At 41.3% G+C, this 26,190-nt stretch overlaps 1 protein-coding gene across 1 annotated transcript in view; it reads right to left on the bottom strand.

Moving 5' to 3' along the window:
• SNTB1 (syntrophin beta 1) overlaps positions 1-26,190 on the bottom strand; it is a 232,668-nt gene that overhangs the window by 116,233 nt on the left and 90,245 nt on the right. Inside the window, exon 2 of the mRNA XM_038555424.1 lies at positions 14,939-15,155. Coding sequence (XP_038411352.1) covers positions 14,939-15,155 — 217 coding nt within the window. The remainder of the gene's footprint in view (positions 1-14,938; positions 15,156-26,190) is intronic.

Genomic DNA, 26,190 nt, shown 5'->3' on the forward strand with positions numbered 1-26,190 from the left:
CTCAAAAAAATTTTTTTAACTTAAAATTACATGTTCCCAGATTGTCTTATAAGTAAGGTTTTCTAAATATATTAGATTCTGCCGAATATATGTTTTATGTGTTCCCAGAAGGTTGGGAAGGTGGAAATTTTGACTGCCTGAAGTTTTGACCACCACTGCTCGTAAGCAAGAATGCCAGGGTCAAAAGCAAGAAGCAACAGCAGCCGGCTGGGAGTGCCCACGTCCCATCACCAGCCCCCTAGGTGTCCCTGAGGTGCCAGTTCCTTCATCCCAGTTCCCTGATTCCTGGATCACTTCTCTGGTCCTGCATCATTTTGGTAGTTCCAATGGCAATCCCCTGGTTCTCTACTTTTTTGAATACAACAGTTTTATAAACTCCTGAGGGCTATTAACGGAGACCCAGGCTAAGGCCTTCTCATTTTTTGTAAGTAACTAATTCCTTAAATACCTTTCTGTTTAAGTCCCCTAGATTGGTCTCTGTTTCTTCCATTGTAGCCTGACTGATAAACATTTACCAAATATTATTATATACATAATATAAGTTGTTAGTTTCTCTAACAACTTTCTGAGAACTCTTAATTGTTGAAATGAGTGAACTTGTACTTTTAGAGAATCTAGGTTTGAGCTAAAATAACTGCAAGCATAAATCTGTTTTAAATCTCATCTTATAGCTTTAAAATTCATATGAAAGAACTCTATAACAAATTCTATTCTCCAAAAATTCACAGCAGAATTCATGTTCCCGGAAGGTACACCTTTTCATTCAGTGGCTTTATATACTCTCTGGTAAAACCAACCTTTTCCAAGGTGGTATATACCCCTCATCTTGAGAGGCATTTAATCTGTGTAAAAATTCTGAAAAATGGCTCTTATTCTGCTTTCATTGTTTTATTATTTACAGGTGGATCAGCTGGGGTTTAGAGAGGTAAAATTAGGTGTCCAAGACCACAAAGAGCTAGGATTTAAATGTAGGTCTGTGGGTTTTCAAAGCCACAAGTTCTTTCCACCATAACATTCAGACTTCTTTTTTTTTTAAATTTTTATTTATTTATGATAGTCACACACACAGAGAGAGAGAGAGAGAGAGAGAGAGAGAGGCAGAGACACAGGCAGAGGGAGAAGCAGGCTCCATGCACCGGGAGCCCGACGTGGGATTCAATCCCGGGTCTCCAGGATCACACCCTGGGCCAAAGGCAGGCGCCAAACCACTGCGCCACCCAGGGATCCCAACATTCAGACTTCTAAGAGAGCTACTGTTCATGAGTTCTTAGCCACTCTGAACACTGGATTGTAAACGGAGATTTGGTTAGTTCACTTAGCTCAATGCTGGAATTACTAGTTAGTTCTTCTCTCTCCTCCAAGACATCAAAAATTGTAAGCATATGCCTCAAAATGGTGTACTTCTCATTTTATGATGGATTAATAAAGAAAAGATGGATGGAACACAGTAGAAAGATGTGTAGAACTAGAAAAAAATGATTGAAACACACGTTCTACATTGCTGGCCACTCATGAGCAGCACTGTAACTCTGTATACATACATAATGATAATAGACTTGTGAAGCCTGGAAGCCTGGTATAAATTGAAGTCAATAGGATCCTAGGGGAACTATGGCATCAGCAGAAATATGCTGTTTCAAATTCCTACTCTGGCTCACTGTCACTCTCCTTCTCTTCATATCTGACAGGGGGCTGGAGATTTCTGCCATCAAGGCTCAACTGGACTATTTCCATGAAACTGTAGTGGCCATGGTAAAATTCCACCTCTTTTAGTGATTCAAGCCCTGTCTCTGTCTTTCCTGGAGAAATTAATCTAAGGATACTATTTGCAAATTGACCCACTTCTTCAAACTGCCAGCTACTATAGCTGCAGCATCAGACAGAAACGTTTAGTCACAATGTGGTCTTCATCTGTCCAAACAGCTGTCTCATACTTTTCAACTCAGTATTTCACCCAGGGCTTTCCCTGCACTTAAAAAAACTATCTAAAAAAAAATTCCTAATGCATCTTCATGCCAGTGAAAGAATCTTTTGGTGATCTTCTGAGGGATGGATATTTCTAGAATAGAAAAAAAGAGGTAAATGGGAAGAGACTACACTTGCTAAGTGTCTACTTTGGGTGTAAGCTGTTAGGGACATACCAACTTATTTAATTCTTAAACAGAAACACTATCACCCTAATTTTATATATTTAAAAAATTCAAAGAAGATATGTAAATTGACCGAAGCTACCCAGGTAATTAGTAGAAAAGCTAGCAATGAAACTCAGATTGGCCTGGCCTGAAAGTCAATCATCTTTTCAAGATTGCATAACACATCCAACAAAAAATATTGCCAGAGAGCTTGAGAAACTAGCTCCAAGAATTCTAACTTCTGGGTCGAGTGTTTTGTTTCCAGGTAACATGAGGAAACACTTTCTGATTGCCTGAATATTTAACAGTACAGGAAACAAAAACAAATTGCACCTACTTGGCCTTTACTGTGTGTTTCATAACAGAGGTGGAGGAGACAGTTTTATTCTAGGGGGAAAAAAAGGTACCACATTACAATTGCAAGTGTGTCTATCAAGAGTAAATAATCTGGCCTTTTAGACAAGAGAAAATTAACATTAAAAGGATTTGCAGGATTTTCCACTGATGAACAGTTACTGGTCAAACAGACCCCTTCCTCACATCTCTCCCTGTCTATGGCTGTGTCACTGTTAAAACCAGTTCAGGGGATCCCTGGGTGGCGTAGCGGTTTGGCGCCTGCCTTTGGCCCAGGGCGCGATCCTGGAGACCCCGGATCGAATCCCACGTCGGGCTCCCGGTGCATGGAGCCTGCTTCTCCCTCTGCCTGTGTCTCTGCCTCTCTCTCTCTCTCTCTCTGTGACTATCATAAATAAATAAAAAAATTAAAAAAAAAAAAACAGTTCAGTGCAGTGACAGCAGCGCTCCTACTTGGCTTCCCCAGTCCTAATGGAAGAGGACACTCCTTCTGAATGTCTGCTGTCCGATGAGAGGACAACTATCCACCATGAAAGCCATTTCTCAACTAAAGTGCCCTGACCACTCCCTGCTGCACGGCCCTTCTGCAGCTTCCAGACAGAGTGAAATAGACTGTCTTTTTCTCTGGCTTCACTGTGGATAAAAGAAATCTTGATCAAAACTCTAGAAGGAGCATAACCATCTAGAAGGTTATGAAGCAGGACCTTGTAAGTATGGATTTGGGGCTGTCCAAGGTGTTTTCATCCAACAAAGTCAGGGCATGAAGTGTTGAGTTAAGAATTTATTTATTTGAGAGGGGAGGGGGAGTACACAAATAGGGGGAGGGACAGAGGGAGAGGGAGAAGCAGACTCCCCGCTGAGCAGGGAGCCCAATGTGGGGCTTCATCCCAGGACCCCGAGATCATGACCTGAGCCGAAGGCAGACCCTCAACCGACTGAGCCAATGAAGTGCCCCAAACCACCTTTCTCTTATAACTAGTGATCATGTGTTACATTATATCAGGCCTATTTTCAAAAAGACAGAATATAAATACACTTTTCATGATTTTATTTTTTGTTTTTGCTTCCTCCAGATTTTTCTCTCCCCTTCTTTTCCTTGCTTTGTGCCCTAAGAATAAAACTGTATTCAGGCTCCCTAGACTTAGACTTCCAATCAGAAGCACCACCAGGAGATCCTAAGGCATGAGGGAGAAAGGTTAGGATCCTTACATACCCCCACCCTCCCTGGGCCACAGTGCATCTCCAGGGGCTCCAGTCCTCTCCAGGCTGCAGTAACTTTCTCTCTTTGCTCCTCAGTTCCTAGGGTGGGAGCAGCTTCCTCTGGTTGCTGCGCCCTGGAGCCCTGAGTGCTTCTCTAACAAAAGTGTTCTGCTAACACAACCTGCTCTTCTGGAAATGGTCCCTTCCTTCAACACTCTTCAATTAACGCTTCATGAGTGACACCAGTCACCCTGACCAACATCACTGCAATTGCCGTTCTGTATTTACACAGTCATTTCTACATGCCGTTCTAAGAATGAGGGCAAATGCAAAAGAAATGCAGGACATGCTGCTCTCATCGAACTTGAAAATCCAAGTAGGGACATAAGACTGTCAAAAGACAGTCATGCTCTCAATTAATTCTCAATCAAGGCAGTATCTCCAAAGGCCTATTCTTGTCCTATGCTTCTACCTACTCCCACCCTCCACCAAAACATGCTGGTCCTCAGTCCCATTCACTGAGCACCAGTGTAACCACCTAGCAATAGGGCTCAGGTGTGACTGACCATGGCTCTGCATCCATGGGCAACAGAGCAAAACTAGTTCTGGACTCCTCCTTTTGCCTCATGCTTCTAAGTCCATTTTGTCAGGAACTCGTGCAGATTCTGGCCCTTAAAATCTCTCAAGTACACTGAACTTCTCTTTGGTGCTCCTGTTCTACTCCAGTAGAAGTCAGGATGATTTCTCACCTCAATTTCTGCAATAACCCTCTGACTGCTACCCAAGCCTCCTCTCTGGTCCCTGCAGTCCACATTTAACTATGAAGCCAGAGGGATCTTTGTGGTGTCATTCCCCTGCCGCAGACCCCATCTAGGATAAAGTCCAAAACATAAAGTGGCTTAGCTCAGATCATGACCATCTCTGCATACTCTGGATACACTCTTCTTATGGACTACTCCAAAGACACTGACCTTCTTCTAGCTCTTTAACAGAGCTATGTTTTTTTCTTACCTCGGTGCCTAGACTCATATAATGTCCTTTGCCAAGAATACCCTCTCTGTCTGCCTCCCCAACCTTTGACCCGGCTAACTTCTATTTTATCACATGCATCTCAATACAGACATCATTTCCTCTGACAATCGTTCCCCATTGCCACCACCGATGCCCCTCCAAAAACAGAACTATGGATTGGGTGGTCTTCCTATGAAGGAGCTTCCATAGCTTTCCATCCTTTTCCATCCTTTCTTCTTGCATCACCTTTTAGAGTACTGTTTTATAACTGCCAGCTTACTTATGCATACTCCCTACCTGACAGTAAGCTGTGTCAGGGCAAGAAGTGTGCCTTTGCAGCAGCTTGGGACCCAGCAAAAACCCTGAATAGACAAAGCTGTCTATCAAAATATTGAAATTTAAGAAAATGAAAGAAATTTCAACCAGGTTGAATGGACTAGCAAGGTGAAAATTCCTATTCTAGTATTGTTGAAGAACAAAGAAAGTACCTGTCTATAGACAGAACTTGTATGTCTAAGTGTTGCTTCAATGTATCTGCAGTAATCTGTGCCCCCAAATCATCAACCCTGCAGCAAGTTAAATTCTATGTGTGTGTTGAGGAAGGAGGGCAGGGGCTGCTCTATGGAGCCCTCTCTCTCCCTCTTCTACCCATCCCATAGCGGGTGATAACCTGCTAGAATAAGAGGATGCCTGTGTCAGAGCATTGGGTTATTTTCAGAGGCTTCATTATCTCTGCTGGAAAATCCTGGGGCAGCTTTTTGCAAACCAAATGGAGTTCAATTAATGTATCAAGAGCAAAGGATCAAGACCTAAATATTGAGAGTCAACATTAGCAAAAGTCTCTCAGCACCCAGATGGTCAAGTTCAACCTTTTGAAATGTTCTTAAAAGAGGAGAAACTGAGATTTTCCTGGAATGGTGCTTAGAGGCACAGGAATGAACTAAAATGAACTCGTCTTATTGGGTATTGATGAAATCACAGAACCATGCTTGGTGAGCACTCTCCTCAACTCCTTTTCTCAAGGCTATCCAAAAATAGTTTTTCACTAGCTTACCATTGCCAGGGAAACCTTACTAATTCATCACCCACTGATTAAAAATGTATGATAATTAGGATGAATACTCAAGTTTATCTGGAGGAAACAGATTTTCTTAAAAATAACAAGGCTATGAAAATGTTTTTTAAGCTCATTAAAATGAACCTTTTGTGCACTCTGTTGTATACAAAGATGCAAATTATGCAAGGGTTCTTTTGGGGGGAAAACAGTAGCTTGGCCATTCGTGTTCATCTCTTCTCCCTTAAAAGATCCCAGTAAAATATGTATAAGCCCAGCAGAGAACGAGTGCTCAATACATGTCTGAAGGACAGACAGCAATGGATCAGTGTCTGAAAGACAGACAGCCCAGAGTGAAAAAGGAGCCTGAAACGTTACAACCTGAAGGGCTACAGAGAGAATTCTAGAGAAGTGTGAGCTCCGTGGCTCCGTACAACCTGCAGGGGCTTGAAACCTCCCGAGAGAGAGTTAAAGGTGAGGCAAGGCTAAAAACAGGGTCCCATGTGAGGTCTTCAAACTGAGTGGTGAGACTTTCAGAAAGATGACAACCAGGTGTTCTCCCCACCACCCACACCTGAAGACTGGATAATTCTTCTTAAGTAACTCAATGGATCCAGAGAGAAGTTCCAAACACCAACATTCGCAGAATTGGAAGAGGTCTTCTGGTAAGGCTGACTTGCCAAACAGTAATTGTATGTGAATTCCCACCAACTGATGACCCCCTTTCTCACATGTGGGTTCTGAAAGGTTTCTTCATCCTTCAGTATAAAAAATGATCCTAGCAAAGGATCACCAAACAGTTGAGGAAAACTCCAGCTAGTTAGATGAAGATCCAAATAAACAGACACAAAAATAATAATAATAACAGGAGAGACAGGACAAAAATAACAAAACCAATTTGCCATCTCCAAGAATTAAGAAGAAAATATAGTATCCATAAAACAAGAACAGAATTCCATTAAAAAGGAACAGAGAACAAAAGAAAAAAAGAGCTAAAAAATAATAGGTAAAATTAAAACACTATATTCACGAGATAGGTCACAAAAACTTTTTTTTTAATGTGATAGAAATAAGAGAGAAAGAAACAGACTTAGAAAATCAATCTAGGAGGTCACCTTTCCAACAGCAGATGTAGAGAGAGAGAGAGAGGAAAAAAAAAAACACAACAACAACAAAGTAAACAGAGGAGGATAGTGCCAAACACGTAACATGAGAAAATTTTCCAGATCTCAGATATGAGTCTCTCAATTAATTTATAAATAGCTTCCAAAAAATGATAAATGCCAATTGTTTTTTAATAATAAATCTTTTGGATGTATTTGTTTTTTTAAACTGTCTTTGTTTTAATAACATTTAAACTTTCATTTAAAATAACTTTCAAAAAGGAGTGTCTTATCTATTTTCTTAGGTCTGTTATGAATGCTAAAGCCATGCCCTCTTACTCTGCCTAATTATGGACACTTAAAAAAGAACACAACCAGTTAGGACTTTATTTCATTTTTCAGATTTTTGACTAATTCAGCCCAACCTCTCGGAACTTTCCCTTCCCAACACCTTTAAACAAATTGTTGAACTTGTTACCATATATTTCACTGCTGTATTTCTCAAAAGCAGAATGTGAGCATTGTTGAATGAAACACCAAGGTCATTTCTCTTTTTATGCATACCCTTCTATAATAATAAAAATATTTCCCCAGGGGTTGTCAAGGTAAGAAGCAAAAATAGGTAAATGATAGATAGATACGTGATAGAAGCTTAGTAAACAGAGGCAATAGACAGACAGAGAGACAGAGGTAACAGAGACATAGATACAGACAGATGACTAAGCATCACCAAAATGGTGCTCCTGGTGGTAGACGGAAGTCTGCACTTTCAAATGAAAGTGGTAGATCATACAAATGATAATATATTCACAGGGTTTTTTTGTTTGTTTGATTTTAGTTTTATACATTACTGTAAAAGTTTAATCTAGTCATGTGAAGAGGCTTCCAGGTCCATCGTACTCTACACACATTCAGAAACCCTTCTACTATGAACACCTGGATATACCAGATGTGATAAGATAGGTTTGCTGGTTTGGGCTTTTTTTTTTTTTTTTTAAGGTTTTATGTATTTATTTGAGAGAGAGTGAGAAGACTATGAGAGAGAGAGAATACAAGTTGTAGGGGAGAGGGACAAGGAGACTCCTCACCGAGTAGGGAGGCCCATGCCAGACTCGATCCCAGGAACTGAGATCATGACCTGAGTCAAAGACAGACACCTAACTGAGCCACCCAGGAGACCCTGCTTGTTTGGGCTTTAATGTACCACTGAGGTTGCAAAAAAGAAAGGATAACTCCTAGATGTCAAAAAAAAGGGGGGCAGCATTGAAAACAAGGGTGATGAGCATTATTCAAGTAGATCATAAAGCATCCCTAGAAAGTGGAGCAGAGAGGGGTTATGACAGGTCAGTAGTAGGGGGGGTGGGCTGAGGACCTGGAGTTCAACACATATATGATAGTTAAGACTCTGCGAGCCCAAGACTTGGGAAACTGGAACGAATTTCCTGCAGAGAGCCAGAAATCCCAAAAGGATAAAAACCTCTGTGAAAGAATGTCTTATAAAATAATCTCTGCTCAACAGCTTGAGGAGATGACCTGGAAACTTCTGTCTGCTGGGGGGAGGGGGGAACCCTCCCTCCCCTTGTATCCAGGACTGAGGATATTTTGATTGAAAGCTGCATTGATGGCACAGTTATGCTGCCAGGAATTAGGGGATGTCTAAACTGGCACCAAATCATCACAACAGTTAAACGGGTCAGTTTTAGCAAGCACATTTTGTAGATAAGGAAGCTGGGAATCAGAGAGATTTGGTAATTTATCTAAAGTGAAAGGGAGTGACAGAACTAGGATTCAAACTCCTACCTTCTAACCTCAACTCCAGAGTTTTACTCACTGATATTAGTGAGTGGTTGGTTAATTTGAGCCTTTTCTGTTTGAGACACTGAAATTATGTCCACTTACTATTACAGCACCATCATAAATCGATTTTACATTTTCCCTTTGTTTCCAAAATGCAACGTCAATCACGGTGTGCTGGCAGTTATGAGGCCACAATGGTGTGTCTAACCAAGAATGACGAAAAGAGAACCAAGAAAATACACATTTTGTGAGCCTCTGAAAAGGAGAAGCAAGTATTTACTTTGGAGAGAAGATGGATAGAACCCATGAATCTTCATTCTGGAGGGACTAATGGAGGGGCCTTTTCAATAGTACTCCAAGGTTAAAGAGTTTGGTTGAGAACTCTACATCAGCTTTGGGTGAAGGGGATAATAGTGTGCCCCCAAACACTGGGTGAAGAAGGAAATAAAGCTAAACTAGAAAGATGATTACTCTTTTCTGGTGGTCGCCAAAAGGCCATATATTTACAAAAGTGTAACGAAAGTACTTAGGGTGACTTAAAACTCAGAACAAAATGATATGGGAGCAACGCTGATGAGCCAAGACTAGAAAGTGATTTAATTTGATGAGCTAAAACTAAGTCCGATGTTCTGATCCCCATGAGGACTATACTGGGTGAACAGAAGAAGAGGGGAGCCATCTACTTTGGGGAGCCCTGCCCATTTAAGTACAGCCCAAAGGAGATGGGGGTCGCAGTAAAGCATTAATTACCATAATGGCCACCTTGGCAAAGCTTTCCTGATCCCAGAAGGGGTGACTTTCAGATTCCTTGTCTAAAATACACTTCTTAAGGTTTGTTAGCATCTCTTGTATTGATAGCTTTGGCAACAATTTAATTTCCCACAAGAAGGGAACGGATTGGTTAGGCTGCCTTGAAAGTCCATACTGTTTTTGTTACTTGATGTTCTGATATTCCACTTATTTTTATATTTGCCTTGTAATGCAAATGTCTGCATTACAGACATTTGTCTGTAATGGAAGGACATCCATACTGTCCTATGTTGAGTGTTTACATCTGCTTGACAACTGCGTTTGTTTTGCTTATTATGAGGCCACCCCATAGAGATGGATCCAGTGTCACCACACCACTAATCATGTTTTTGATCCTCTGTGGCTGAAACGTGGGCACTGGACATCACTGAGGGCACTTTGTGACAACATATCTCCATATCCTACAGGACTTATCAGATCATATCCTCTGAATCATTGTGTGCTGACTGGAGCATCTCCATTTGAAACCACAACAACATCTTCTGTGAATTTCTCACTTGTATATGGTAAACAGAAATGCAGTTTTTCAAGCAAGGTTCAGGGGTGTCTGGGTGGCTCAGTTGGTTAAGTGTCTGCCTTCAGCTCAGGTCATGACCTCCAGGTCTTGGGATCGAGGCCTGAGTTGAGTTGGGTTCTGTGTGCAGTGGGGAGTTTGCTTCTTCCTCTCCCTCTGCCCCTCCCCTGCTCATTCTCTCTCTCTCTCTCTCTCTCTTAAATAAATAAATAACAATCTTTTTAAAACTTAAAAAAGGAAAATAGTAATAATGCATCACTTCATAATTTAACCATGAAGATCTACAATAGAGTCTGTTACCAGAGCACCTAGTCATGACAAAAGCTTCATATGCTACCCATAAGGGTCCATCAGCTTTTACCCAGTCAGTCTTCATGAATGGGTTGTTCCGGTTTACTTAAGTTTGCTAAACCTGGCAGGATAGAACTGTGTTTTTATTTGTTCTTTTATTCCCAAGGTTTTAAAGTTTGAGAAGCTAAAAATACCAAAAATGGACAGATAAATATGCCATTCATCATTAACATATCATATATTTTTGAATGCCTGCTTCTTATCAAGCAATGTCCTAGAAAGCTGGAATTTTAAAATGATAACATGGGTGTTCCAGACCCCAAGGGTCTTAATGACTTTCAGAACTAAGTAGGCACATAAGAAAAAAATCTCAAGTCATAATAAAGGGCCATCAGGGACAGATCTACACACAAGGCATAGTGGGACCAGTGCCTCACCTATGCTGAATTGTAAAAGGTATCTAGGAAGTTGTCAGGGATGTGAATTATTTAAGGGTGGCTGGGCATAAATGATGAGATGGGAGGAACTGGACATTTAGGGAAGAGCCAGAACCTTGTAAGGTTTTTACATAATAATAGGGAGTTTTGAGATTGCTGAAGGTGACAGGGCACCATCTTGAGCAAATGAATAAATTTTGAGTGTTTCACCCTCCCTTGGCTAGCTGGATGTAGGGTAGATGGTAGAGGATGGGGAGGGAGCAAGCCAGAAATGAAACATCTGGAAGGGAATATGTCCAAAGAGTCTGGAGGACTGGGGACGTAGCCCTGGACTAGGGCAGCCAAGAGCTGAATATGAACAACAAGATATTTATGCAGCAGAATTTTTTAAAAAGTGTTGTAATCATTGACAACCACTAGCAGTGACATATTCTTGTGGATTCAGTGCCTGCTGGGTGACCTTTTCCACAGAAAGAGCAGCAATCCTCCCTGCTGTTCTATGGCTGTTTCTATTTGAGAAATTGAACATTAGAGTTTTTAATGCAAACTCTAAGTAGCTGTGTGTCACCAACTGAGGGGATTAGCCCCAAGATGCTGTGGTACTTGTCGTCTGTTCTCAGTTGGCATCCAGAAGCCCATGAACTCCTGGCCATGGCACTTACAGTTCAGGTGAGCTGTTCTCCCAGGAGTGAAAGGAAGAGGCAATGGGGTATCATGATTAAGAAAGTGGGCTTCGTGTTGGAACCCCAGATCTACCATTTGTTTCAACTCTCATTTCTGAACTACACTTCATTGTCTATACAATAGAGATTAGAATATCGACCCCCAAGGGGTGTTATTTAGATCAAACGAGATACTTGCTGCTTAAATTCACACCTAAGTGGCAGAACTAAGATTCCATCCAGGATCTAGCAGAGCCGCCTCTCCCTTTCTCCTTCTTTCTCTTTCATGTTTAACATATGCATTATTTTCACTTTTTAAGAAATGCTACAATTTCAGTTTCTATTTCCTCTTTGACCCAAGAGATATTTCATAGAGAGCTTTTAAAAACCCAAGAAGAAAGGTTTTCTGTGCTTCAGTTTTGCAAATAATTTTCTAATTATATTCCACTATCATCAGATAATGTTGTCTACAGCATCCCTACCTCAATGGAATCTACTGCATTTTTTTTTTTTTTTTTTTTTTTTTTTTTTGGTGAGCTAACCTATAGTTAATTTTGCCAATGTTCTAGCCTGGATTTGAAAGGAAAGGGTATTCTTTATCATCAGTGTAGAAAGTTTGTGATGTATCCAGACCTCCCTTATTAATTACGTGGTTTGGGTCTTTTCTATCTTTACCGATTTTTGTCCACTTGGGCTGAGAGTACGCTGAATTACCTACTATTAGAACATTTCTATTCCTGCATCATCTACGGTTTCTGCTATAAAAGCCCCTGCTGTGGTATCTGGTGTGCAGTCACAACTGGTGAATTCCCCTTGTGCACTCACCTTTAGCATCAACCAGTCCCTTGTCCTGTTTTGTGCTTCTGGTCTGCATTTTACCCATTCATATATCAAAATCAAAACTGGTACCTTTTGTCAGTGTTGTTAGTTTGCATTTGCCTTGTATGCTTTGCCCATCTCTGTGGCTTGTGCCTCTTAAAATCACTGTGAGCTACGTGTGTCTTGGGTCCAGCACGAAGTTGGATTTTGCAGAGTCCCCATTTTACAGTCCCCATACTGTAAAACATTTGTTTCCTTTTTTCTTTTTCTTCTCTTCCTCAACCAGGGTCAAGACTCACCTAAAACCATGATCTTTTATTGCCTCCAGCCTTACTGAGGTATATTTAACAAAACCTTAAGATATTTAAGGTATATAGCATGGTGATCTGATATATGTACACACTGTCAAAGGTCAATCTCATTATCAGTAGTTCTGGGTCCGTTTGGACTCAAGTCCCCACCTGGATCCTCTGACCTAGCTGGATTCCCATCTTCAGTCCTGTCCTGTGGTTCTCACACCCTGGCGGGATAGGCTTTTCTGCACCACCCCATCAGTGGTGGACTCCAAGACCACTGATGTAAAAGTTTAAAGAATGCATTCCCTCTCTGGCTTGACAGATGAAGTCTCCAATGTTTGAAGGCCTGATGTCTCCCAAAATATTCTTTAAAATAGAATTTGGTCACTTAGGAGGAAGTGATAGCTGTACAGTCCACAGCTGGAAAGAAGCCTAGAAATCATCGACTTAAACTCTCTCCCCAGACATGAATCTCTTCTACAATATTCCATATTTCCTAGTCTCTCCTGTTTGCATTTTTCTAGTCATGGCAAACTGACACTGTCACCCACATGACAGGCCTGCATTTGAAACCCAGCAAAACCAAGTATTAGCTCTATGATGTTTGGAACTTATATAAGAGCGGAGCCTCCATTTACCTACAAAATGGAGACAAAGTGAAACTCAGGGGGCTGTTAAGAGGACCAGGCAGGGTTACAGTTTCAAGGGCCAGGCGGTAACTAATAGAATGCCCCACCTGTATGACAATAGGAGCGATGAGGAGAGTCCATTCCCTTGTACAAGAAGCCTCTACTGGACTCCTGCAGGTTAGAAACCTGCCTGCTGCAACGTGGACCTGACGGTATCACTACATCTTTCTATTTTTCTAGAAAAGGAGAAATCTGGCTTTCTAGTATGAAATTTCCCACAAAGACTCAATGTGGTAAATAATTCAAATTTCTTTACAACACTAGACAGACCGTATCTGTGGGATGGGTACACCTGTCGGCTGCCACTTTGCAGTCTCTGGTCTGAAGTAATTAGCACAATGCCCAGCATAAGAGAAACACTCGATAAATTATGAATGCACCAGATCTAACACCTTAGACATCAGACTTTTGGATGAAAGGACTTGTCTGATTGGGCAGCTAAGAGACCAGGAAAGATCAAGCCCAGAGTAACCAGAACATCAATTGCGAACCCAGGAAATCAGCAGAAATCAAGTGGAACAAAACAGAGAACAGGCTGGAGTGGCTCGGGGAATAATCCTGCCACCTCTCTAGTCTGCCTGCACTGACTCCTCTTTGGCTGATACACCCCTCCCTCTCCCACCACCACAGCTCTGATCCCTGTGCAGACATAACTGGTATGGGAGGCGAGCCGGCTAGATCCTGCAGCTGCTAGAATCAGAAAGGCTAGCAGCTTCCTGAGCAAGCTTATTAGGAAGAGAACGAAAAAAGCTTTGAGCTCTGAGCCAAGGAGGCAACTTCCTCCCCTTCCCTTTGGCTTTTCCCCATCAGCAAGCGACTCAGAACGTGGCCAAATACATCCTACTCGGGTGGGTTGCAGCTGTCCCACACATGTTACAAATAAGGGCCAGTAGAGCTGTCCCTATTTTTAGCATTTGAATGTAGATGCCAAGATCACCAAGATTCCCCATTTGCTGGCTCATTCCTCTCCTTCTCCTTTACATATCTCTTATTTTCCTCCCAAAGAGATGTTTTCTGTTCAGATGAGTTAAAGTCAGATATCTGGGGGAACAGGGACCCCAAATATTTGCTCATCTTGCTAGACTTCTTATAATCACCATGGATTGGGGGCTATCTCTCCCCCGTTGGGAGAAATCGTGTACAGGCTTTGAGACATAACACTCCAAGGTTGGATCAAAGCCACTCCTTTTTCTCTCTTGGGCATAAAGAGAGGTTTGGAGCAGAAAACTGCATTAAGGATCCTCTCGTGAAAACTTCCAAGTACACAGCTGAGGACATGACGTCCAGGGGAGCTGATGTGCTTCCTACTCCCTAACAATCCTAAATATTATTAGACCTTATATTCTTGAAGGTTTTCCTCCGCGTGTGAAATCCGTACTTCACATGGATTTCCAGCTCAATGAGGTATCCGTTTCGATTATTCCCATTTTACAGATGACAAAACTGAGGTTTGTTGGTTTGAGAAACTCACGCAAAGCCACATACACTAGCAATGGTAGTCCTAGGGAAGGCACCTGGATTCTGACTCCAATTCTTCAACTCTTCCCAGAACCAAAGCTGCGCACACAGATTAGTCATGAGGATAAAAGAAAGGAAGAAGGGTAGAGGAAGAGAGGAAAGGAGGCCTGGTTTGAACACATGCATTATTTCAGCGGGGCCCTCTCAGGCTATTCTCTGGAAATTGTTGGCTGTTTTCAGAACACAAGCACAGCCCTGGCAACCTCAGCGGCCAACACATGGCTGAGATATGGGGATCTCAGGTCCTTTACCTGTTCTCAGGGTCAGCAGAGGCCATACTCCGGGTGACATAGCACATCTTGAGGGGGATGCTCTTCCGATCTCTATGGAAGGAGCAGGGCTGTGATGACAGGGGGTCTGAGGAGCTGGCCCCTAGCCGAGGGGATTCGGGTGGAGGCGTTTCCCAGCCGATCTCTGATACCGGGGAGCCTTTCTTCACATAGGGGGTGGCTTCTCGCATGTACTTCACTGCAAGGAAAAAGACAACAACAGGGCTCTTAAATACATTGCAGCTGAATTTCTGGAAAGTCTGATTGCGTTTTTCAGACTTGCATCAGACGAGCTTTTAATACCGAACCTCTTAAATTCTGAACAAGAGTCACAATTTCTGTTCCTCTCAAAACAGTTATTCTGTTATTTACATTCTATACCAAAGTCATATTTAGAACTTGTACGACGATGACCTGAACTTGAGAATTACTTTCAGCTTTTTTCAATGATGACAACTTTTATCTTTTCTGATTTTAAGTTGCATTCTGGGGAAGAGACTGAAAGACAAGTAGGCAGAGGAGAAAGCATAACGTAGGCGTAAAGGCACATAATTGTTCGATATGCAAGTAGGGAATCTGGTAGCCACATTCTCTAACCACGTCCCTATTCAGGAGCAAGAACAGGCTTTTCAGTTAATAGTGCTAAGAACATATATGCAAAAAAACAACAAAATAACCCTCACATAAAAGTACACTTATTTTGCAATGGGAAAAATCTGTAAGAGCAAAAATACCTTCTGTAAGCTAGGACCAACCAAAATGTCCATAAGAAAAACAAAGTGAAAGATCTTTATACAGTCATTTTAAAAAATGAGATAGATACAGATGTGTTGATGTGGAAAGACCTACAGGATCTATTATCAGTTTTTAAAAAAAATGGTAGAGAGGAGTACACATACTGTCATCTTTTGTATATAAATCATAAATACCATAGGCTTGCATATATACAACTATTTCTGGATAGGAACATAAGAAAATGTGAACAGCAGTTAGCTGTGGGGGGTAGAAATATAAAAGTCAAGCTGATGGAGAGATAGACTTTACTATTCATTTATTACCCTTTCATACCATCTTTATGTTTAGCCAATATGTGCATATTACTTTTGTAGAATTAAAAAAAAATAGTTCAAAGGCTGAGTGTAGCAGACTGAAATTCTGCTCTTTGATGTGTTTCCTCAGTCTTAAGAAGTTATTTGCCTATTCTGAATTTAAGCATTTGGTCCTTAGACAGTTTTTGTATTGACAGGGCAACTAGATTCTTGGAACATGCAATATAAACTTCCGCATCCTTCTCTCTGCCATTTGCACAGTTTGGTTCTGCTGCTTTGGGGTTGGGGTCTGGGGGTGGGGTGGAGGGCAGATTTGGCTAAGTTCCTTACCAGTACCTGTTTTTACAAATGGCAGTGGACTGGAATGGGTACAAACTAGAGAACATTTACTCCAGATCTTTGATGATTCAAGTCCACAAACACCTTTACTGCACAAGACATGGAGCCAGGTTTCCAGAGACAAAAACAAGCAATAGGTAGTTTCCATACTCCAGAATTCAAAATCACAGGTGACTGTAGTGAATGCTGCTGGGTCCCATCAGATCCTTTCCATCAGCCTAAGCACATATTTCCTAGCTGCTATGTGTTGGCTGGAACAACTCTTAGCTGCCCACCTGCCCTGGAAAATGGCTTTGACCCAACAGAAGAGCTGCTGCTTGAGCCCCCAGACAGAGGCTCTGCTTTTTGGGAACCCCACCTAAGATAGTGACATAATATAATACATAAACTATGGCACAAAACAGAATGAGCTAGCTGAGTGTTATAACAGGAATGAAGTCTGCTGGAAGAACTCACAAGGAAAAGATTCAGTTTCTAGGGAGTATGAGTGACAAGTTAGGTTCACAGCAATTTAATCAGGCCAAACACACCAAGATACAGGCAATACCGACAAGATACTAGCGAACTCAACCATACGTATCAAAAATAGTCATACTAATTCAAGACAGAGACGCCATTTAGAACCAACACATATTTGAAGAGAAGATTTCAGGCTTTTAACTGAATATAAGTGCAATCAGGAGAAAACAGCTCCACGGTCGCCACAAACCTGTTAGCACAAGCTGCAGTTACAGAAGAAGAAAGGGCATTCATGGACAGGGTATTTTAAGGAAAATTGTTTATTTGTGGGCAATACATTTAAAGAGGAACACAGACATACCTGAGAACAAATGCAGAAAACATAGGGGGAGAGATTTAAGCCATCCAAAGCTGGAGTAAATAGACCTATTTTGAAGACACTGAATTTTTTTATTTCTAAAAATGTTTTAGTAGAAGCTAGAACACCACTTAGCTTTGTACATTATAGACTGGTACTTATTATATACAGGAAATTCAAGTATCATCTGAGATGGTTTGAAGACTCTCCTTTGGTTGTATTATTATCATTCTGGCTGGAATAGGGGAGGAGTGGGGTGGAAATGAGATTCCAGAGACGCTTCATGAAGTAGGTGTCATTTGAACTTGGCCTTAAAGGGTAAACAGGACTTTAAAAAGTAGAGATAGGAATCACAACCCTTCTTTTATATAATGTACTCTGATTTACAAATTGTACTGCAGTCTCAAAGGAAAGGAAAGTTAAACCTCAGTTTGAAGGGAAATAAAGAATGAGCATTTATTATATGCCTAACAATGTATGAAACCAGGTGCTCTACATATTTTCCCATTTATTATATGCCTAACAATGTATGAAACCAGGTGCTCTACATATTTTCCCACATTTAAGCTTCAGAAAGACTATTCAGGGCACTACTGTATTTATATGACAACTAAGGTACAGAGGAAAAAAATGGGTAAGGGATCTTTCACTTTTTGAGTATCCATATATCCACAAACAATAAAAGAATAAGTTGCTATTCCTTTCAGAGCTGGCTAGAACGAAATGTCTTGTAGGGCTATTCTTATTTTGATGGACACTAGGAGCTTTACATATGTTATCTTTGCAAGACTAGAATTATTTTTGCACATCAGCACAATAAGACACAGAGGTTTAGCTTATGTGGCTGGTAAATGGTGGAGCTGGAGTTTGACTTCCCAGAGATCATATTCTTTTTTTTTTTTTTTAAGATTTTTTAATTTATTTACTCATGAGAGAAGAGAGAAAGGCAGAGACATAGGCAGAGGGAGAGGCAGGCTCCCTGTGGTGAGCCCGATGTGGGACTCTTTGCCAGGATCCTGGGGTCAGGACCTGAGTCAGAGGGAGACGCTCAACCACTGAGCCACCCAGGGGCCCCAAGATCACATTCTTTAATGAAGTCTGGCTACCCCACCTAGATAACGGAGGCAAAATGACAAGCTAATAGGTTTGGACTTTATTCCACAGCCATAGAGGTCTTAGTCTATGAGTGAGAGGATAACAAAATCAGAGGTTAGCTATAGAGAGAACTCTGGCAAAGTAAGATCAGGTGTACTCAGGAAAAAAATATTAGAGGTAGGTCCACTAATCACAGAGTCATAGAGAGTTACTGCCAGAGGTACCCTGAGCAATACTCAAAATACTCATGGAAAGTGTGAGGTGTCCCAGAAATGTGTGGTTTGATGCACTCATGGGTAGAAGCATGGAGAATATGGCAAGTCCTAGCCCAGAAGCCAATATTTACCAAGTAATCACTTCCTGGGCAGCACAGAACTTGGGGAATTTATGAAGGTGAGAAGACATAGCCATGCCTTGAAGAAAGGATTGGAAATGATATTCAAAATAGTAATCCTTTTAAGTAACCAACTGAAAGTAAACACAGAGCAAATGATTTAACAAGGTAGGTATGATAATTTAAAGATTTATTCATTCATCCAAAATCAGTCATTCATCATATACTGAGGACTGCTGTACATGAGTGATGATAAAAAAAAAAAAAGTCCCTGTTTAAAAATATTGTAAGCTTGCTAAAGGTGGAAGGGAAGTGAGTAGATGAGGTGAGTTCTTGTGTTAATCTTAAACTAGGTTTAAGGAGGTCCCAAACTAGACGAGTCTCTAGGGGGCTGGCAAAATCAAATGCGAATCCCTTCTGGAGGAAGGCAATTTCATTCTAGGCTTCAAAGAGTCCTATGAATCATTTTCAGGGACAATGAACAGCATAAAATCTAAGAAAATGTGGCACACATAGAAACAAGGTATCATAAGCAAGAACTAGTAAAAATAACTGATAGCAGTGTCAGTCCTAACACAAACTACAAAGCAATAAATAAGTTTACCATGTGTAAAGAAACAAACTAAAGTCTGGGAGAATCTTCCAGGAGAATCTTTTTTAAAGATTTATTTATTTATTTGAGAGAGAGTGAGAGAGCACACATGCAGGAGGGGAGGGGCAAAGAGAAAGGAAGGAAAGTGAGAATCCCAAGCAGACTCCCCATTGAGCATGGAGCCCAACATGGAACTCGATCTTACAACCTTGAGATCATGACTTGAGCCCAAATCAAGAGTCAGATGCACAACCAACTAAACCTCTCAGGCCCTCCTTCCAGAGAATATTTTTTAAAAAATAACTTAACAGATTGGTAAAACAACCAAATAGAATGTCAAATAGTAGTAGCCGTAATAATAATTACTGCTATATAATATATAACTATAATAAATAAACCAGAATTAAAACTTCAATAGGTGGACATATCAAAAGAAGAAATTAGTGAATGAATTGTAGATCAAAGGAAATTATACAGAATATAGCACAAAAATATTTCTAAAAATGGAAAATATGGAATAGAGATGTGGAGGATGAAGTGAGAAGGTCTAATGAATGTCTAAATGGAGCCCCAGAAGGAAAGACAGAATGTGACAGATGCTAAGGATTGTCCTGAAGGAAAGACAATGACCCATGACTTCAAGAAACCGGACTTAATTTTGATAAACACCTGTGTTGCTCTCCATCAAGACAAAGCGATGGGGTCATCCTGCTTTCAACCTCAGGTAGACTAAACCTCTCCTTAGAATCCATGTTTCTTCTGAGAGCTTGGGACATCACCTCTCCCTTCCTCTAGTTTTGTGAGGAAGAGTCAGCCAAATCCCTAAATGAGTCCAGAGATCTCTGGCACCACCAGAAAACAAATTTGCATTTTCAAGGGGTAAAAAAAAAACAAGGAAACAATGAGATTATCATCACCTTTCCTGAATAAGGAAATCACTGAACTGTTTCCATATCAGTCTTGAGGAAGAACAGGTAACATTAACACATCCCTGCATAAAGCCCTTTTGTTCAAGGGTCTTGCTTCTCATTGATATGTATAGAAAAGAGAAAATGGAGAAACTTGTTTTTGCGTATAACAAAGAAAGCAACAGAACATTGCCATTAGATCTCCGAGGGCCCACATTTTCTGGTCCAGAGGAAGCAATAAAATTGTCAGAATATTCTTCGCTACAAGGCTTGGTCATCAGTTATGAACATAATTCCACCGTCAAGCAGTTCCTCTCCAATCACCAAATGAGGCCTGGGGCTAAGTCCCTTCTCCCTTGAAGCAGAGAGTAAGAACAGGGCAGCCATGCCTGGGTGTGGTAAAGCAGTGCCTCCCACAGAAAACAAAGCGTGTACGAAACCTTTGCATGGTTCTTTGTGCCTTGGCCTCTTGAGACTTCTATACATTGCCCTAAAAATAATGAGAGGATGGTCTAATTCAGGGAGGGTAAAGTGTTACCTACCCAGAGAAGGAATTTGACTGCAACAGGTGTCCCAAATTACAGTGTATTAAATGATACAGAGGTTCATTTTTCTTTTACTAAAAGTCTAGAGCAAAAGAAAAGGACTGCCAGGACAGCTTCACTCCCTGAGGTCGTCAGAGGCGCAGCCCTCTGGCCTCTCCCTGCTCTGCGTCTCTAGCCTGCCATCTGATAATCCAAGATGGCTGCTTGAGTCCCAACCATTGACCAAATTCCCATCAACGGGAGGAAGAAGCAAAGGACACACTCTGCTTCCTCCCTTAAGAACACTCTTCAGAAGCTGACACACCATATCTGCTTATAAACCATCGACCAGAATTTAGCCACATGGCCATTTCTAGAGGGAAAAGAAATGTTACTCTTAGCTCTGGACAACCTGGTGCCAACCCAGCTAAAAACTGGTGGAGGAGGAAGGCTATCACTGTGGAAGAAGAGTCTAGACATTAGGGGACAACTCTCAGTTTCTACCACTCAAAGAGATCCCTAATTCAGCCCATCACAACTAGATTTTATGACACATGAGTACAAATAAGTGTGTGTTGGAGAGATCAGTAAAAAGCACAATGACTAGATTCCATGAACTCTGCTAAGTGATGTTTTTTTTTTTTTAATGTATTAACTCATTAGAACATCACAACAATTCTATGACAGGAGCACTGCAATCATCCTCATTTTACCAAGGATGCAGTGATAGAAAAGGGTTAAGTCATATCCCCAGATTACAGTGCAAGCATAGGCAGGAGCACGAGTCCAATCCAGTCAGCCTGGCTCCACAGTTCTTGCTTTTAACTACGAAGTAATTCTGTTTCTCACACTTTTTTTTTTCTTAATTAATTGAATGTGTGTGTATGCGTGTGTGTATTTAAGCCAACATTTTTATGCACTAGGAGAAAACATCCAATTAAGCGGCTATTGCCTGTAACATAAGAGAGCTTGATTTTGTAAGCCTAAACTATTAAACTATGGCATTTCAATAAATGCCTTTTAAGACATTGTAATATGTATGCATAACAGAGGGTTTAACCTGCCAGAACTGAACAGCTAGTGTTTGCATAATTACACCTCCGTGTGCTTACAGACAGTAATTTCAGGCAAAGAGCTGTTGAAACTGATCAAGAAGCAGCCAGGACCCAGTTCAGGGTGCTCATAATCAGAACTAATTAATAAACCATGCCCTTTCTGGGCATCATGAATTAAAAACTGTGGTTGAGCAATTAAAATTCCAATCTTCACTTGCAAAAAAAGAAAAAGGGGGTGGGGTGGGAGGAGAGCGGGAAGGAGGGGTCTTCAAACCAATAATCCACCAAGTCACTTTCAATATGTTTCTGGTTTGTCATCTCAAGGGCGAGCAGTCGTGAAGCTTTCGAAAGAACCTTCAGCAAAGCCCAAGTTTGCAAAGGCCCCAAGTTGCCACAATTAAATCTTTGTTGAGGCGGCCAGATGACATTTGAAAGGAGAAGCACACACGGGCTACTAATGAGGAAATGCTTTAGGCAAATCCAATCAGCTCTCCTACCAGGCTGGTTTCTGAGGAGCCAGCAAGTCCTTCTGACATGTGCAAGTCTTCTTCTTAAAAATAACAACAAAAACAACAACAAAAACGGATTTCCAGATTACAGGAAGGAAAAAAGGTATTTCATTACTCTGGGGGATATGAACTCAAAATGTGCATTCACTAATGTGATTATGGGGAGAGGGGACCAGCTGGAGGCAAGAAATCTGGGTATTTGGGCCTTGAGTGAAACTTTCAGGCTGGGGATAGGTTGGTGACAGTGGGATTTGCTGACAAAATGCAATGTGAGACTTTCCCTTAATGGCTTATTTGTAGGTCATTTCAGACAGGAAAGAAGCAGATGGAGACCCTCAATAGTTCCAAAAGGGCCAAGAAATGATGAAAGAAGTAATACAAGCTTCTTGGAAGGTATAGCTAACATCTCAGGAGGCGGAGTAGTGAGGTGGAAAGAGAATTGGCCGTGGGAGTCAGGGACCAGGGAGGGTCACAGTTCCAGCTCTGCACTAACTAGCTCTGCAGCCCCAGGCAAGTCACGTTCCCCTCCCAGACCTCATTTTCCTTACCCTTCCAACATTCTATAATTGCTTGGGAAGCTGTCTTTTCTGATGTTAAAACAAAACAAAACAAAACAAAAACCACTTTTTCTTACCTCATCTTGCTCTTGTGTCTTCACCAACAAATAGCTCTGTTAAAATGTGTGCTACATATTTGGTCCTTAGGTAGATGCATCTTCTGACTTCTTACCAAACTCTATGGCCATCTGACAAATGTGACAGCAAGTCTATGTTGAGATTGTGTATTCTGGTTACTTTTTCTTTGGTTTGGCAGAGTTGTCTAGAAAAGCCATTGTTTTCATTCACTTAACAAAATTTCTTTCTCTTCCATTTTGCCCGGGGAAGTGGGGGTAGGGAGGGGAGTCCTTCAAGGTCTGATTTTAAGAGACATTTGAAGGATGGCCCAAAGGTTCTTGTGAAGTCATAAGGACATTCTGGTGAGGGTACTGAGTATAAATATGTGGCATCAGGAGTAATATAAACTGGTTATTAATTGGCTAAGTAATTAATTGGCCTCTTATTAAAAACTGATCTCAAAATTACCCTATTTTATTTTATTTTTTTAGATTTTATTTATTTATTTGAAAGAGAGAGAAAGCCAGAGAGAGAGCATGAGCAGAGGGGAGGGACAGAAGGAGAAACTGACTCTCCACTGAGCCAGGAGCCCAATGTGGGGCTCAATCCCAGGACCTTGGGATCAGGACCTGAGATGAATGCAGATGCTTAACTGACTGAGCCACCCCAAAATTATTCGATTTTAGATAGTCCAGTTTGATGTCATCTGCCTTGATTCTTCAACGAAGCAAGATTATTGCCCCAAAAGAAGCCTCCAGAGACCCAAGGAGAGTATCCTGTCCCATGAGTCCTACCAACACTCAGAAATACCCTGACTGGTTTGGTTATCCATTAATACAACAAACATTTAATGAGTTTCTGATGTGGGCAGGGCTCTGAGTGTTGGAGTTACCCCAATAAACAAGACAGACCAGGTGGCTGCCCTTGAGGTGCCTGCACTGAGGTGTACATACATGTGCATGGGGGCGGGGTGGAGACATTAGACAAATAGATAAATATAGGGCACTGCTCTGAAAGAGACATGCACCAGAGGACTGGGGTCTGTCCCAGTTCCCACAGAGCCACTCGCTAGCTGGGCCCTGCCCACTCGTATTGTCATCTCAGCTGACTGACTCTCACTCAGTCTCCACAGTTCAGATACATGCCAGCCATAAAGAAATTCTCAGAACATGCCATGCTCTCTCCTGCCTCTCTTCTTTGCATATGTGGTTCCTTCTGCATGGAAACCTTTCTGGAAAACTTTCTTCTCTTCATCCTGTCTCAGTTCAGGTAAAACCTTCTTCTTAAGTCCTCCAGATATGCATTCCTTTTATATATATATATATATATATATATATATATATATATATATATACACACACACACACAGAGATTTTATTTATTTATTTATTTATTTATTTATTTATTTATTTATTATTATTTGAGAGATAGCACACATGCACAAGCAGGGGAGGGGTTGCAGAAGGGCAGAGGGGGAGGGAGAGGTAGACTCCCTGCAGGGCTTGATCCCAGGACCCTGGGATCATGACCTTAGCCGAAGGCAGATAACTAACGGACCAAGCCACACAGGCGCCCCCAGATACACCTTCCTTAAGCTCCAACCATGTCTTGTGACATCCACTGATATCAGTAGCATCAGGACATAAACTTTACGAGGATGGCTTCGCCATGCAAGGCACTGCGTTCATGATCTTAGATTTAAGCACTTACACATCAAAGTTATTTGTCCAGAGGCTTCTCTGGTAGAATCATAAGGTGCTCAGAGTTGAGTGAATTTTTACAGTAGAAGTTAAAATAGTCTAGACTCTGGAGTCACTTTATATCATTTACCTTTTTTTAAAAAAATATTTTATTTATTTATTCATGAGAGACACAGAAAGAGAGGCAGAGACACAGGCAGAGGGAGACGCAGGCTCCTCACAGGAAGCCCGACATGGGACTCAATCCCAGGACCCTGGGATCATAACCTGAGCCGAAGGCAGACATTCAACCACTGAGCCACCCAGGCGTCCCACTTAACATAGTTTCAAATCTCGCCTCTGCCACCTATAGCAGGCAGTTAACTGAGAGGTTACATTTTCTTCATCTTTCAATACTTCCATTTGTCCATCTGTAAAATGGGGATAAATAGCAGGGCCTATCTCAGAGCTGCTGGTGGAGCAAATGACCTCATACACACAGAGGGCTCAGAACTGTGTCTAGCACATAGTAAGTGCTCATTAACGTCAGAAAAAAGGAAAACCTGGTATTCATGTCTATATGTAAGCAATTAACACAACGTCCAGCTGTAAAATATGGAATTGTTGAGAAAATGAATGACATTAATAGGGTCTCCAAGACAGAATTTTTCACAGATTTGTTCTTGAGGAAGAGTCTTATAACTGTGCAGCAGAGGACAGAGAAGATCTGTCACTTGTCCAAAGTTTCAAGACAAAACAGATGAAGGTCAGAAAGCCATGTCCTCTGTCCTGTAGAATGGGGGTTAGCAAGCTTTTTCTGTAAAATGCAAGTTAAAAAAATTTGGGGGGTTTTGTGGACCTTCGAAGCTCTGTCACAAGTATTCCATTCTAGAATGAAAGAGCCACAGAAAACATGCAAACAGATCAGTCTGGCAATCATATTTTCTTTACAGAAACAGGCAGGGGGCCTGATCTGACCCGAAAACTTTAGAAAAGTAACAATAACTAGCAATTATTGACTACTTACTATATATTAGGCCCCATTTTAAAATGTCTGAGGTATACTAGCTTATTTAAAAGCTAGTTTATTATTATGCCCACCTCACAAGCAAGGTGAGTGTGGCATGGAGACTTGGGAGACCTGCCCAAGAGCTCAGGGTAGCGATTGGCAGAGCAGGGACCTAGACTGAAGAAGTCCAGCTCCAAAGCATCCAGTCCTGAATACTAGAAAATGAATGAACTCAACACTGCCTCCACACATGGCCAAATGCTCATGCCTGAGTACTGTTTGTCCAACCATGAACATTTTAGAAATCATGCTTGTAATACATCATTTTGTCTAAAATGTTTTCCATATATTCCTTTTCTCATATCAAACCCAAATCTTATACCTATCATTTGTATTCCCTGATCATGGTTCTACTCTGCAGAGATACACAAAGCATATTAAGTATCATATAACTAATAATACATAAGTGTTTGGCTTTCAATAAAGAGAAAGATAAGCCAGATTAAAAAGGAGATTGGCATCCAGATGTTATAGGGCTCCTGGTCTACATTCTCTCAGAGACCAAAGGTGGTAATGGATGAACTTAATGTGTGACAGGCAAACAGATGTTGCTTTTACTATATCAGGTCCCTAGATAAAGCTGGAAGGGACACCCAGTGCCTTAAATGACAAAACTAAGATTTTAAGAGTTTCATACAGCCTTCCTCTCA

Source organism: Canis lupus, chromosome 13 (genome assembly GCF_011100685.1).
Source record: "Canis lupus familiaris isolate Mischka breed German Shepherd chromosome 13, alternate assembly UU_Cfam_GSD_1.0, whole genome shotgun sequence".
Taxonomy (NCBI): Eukaryota; Metazoa; Chordata; class Mammalia; order Carnivora; family Canidae; genus Canis; species Canis lupus.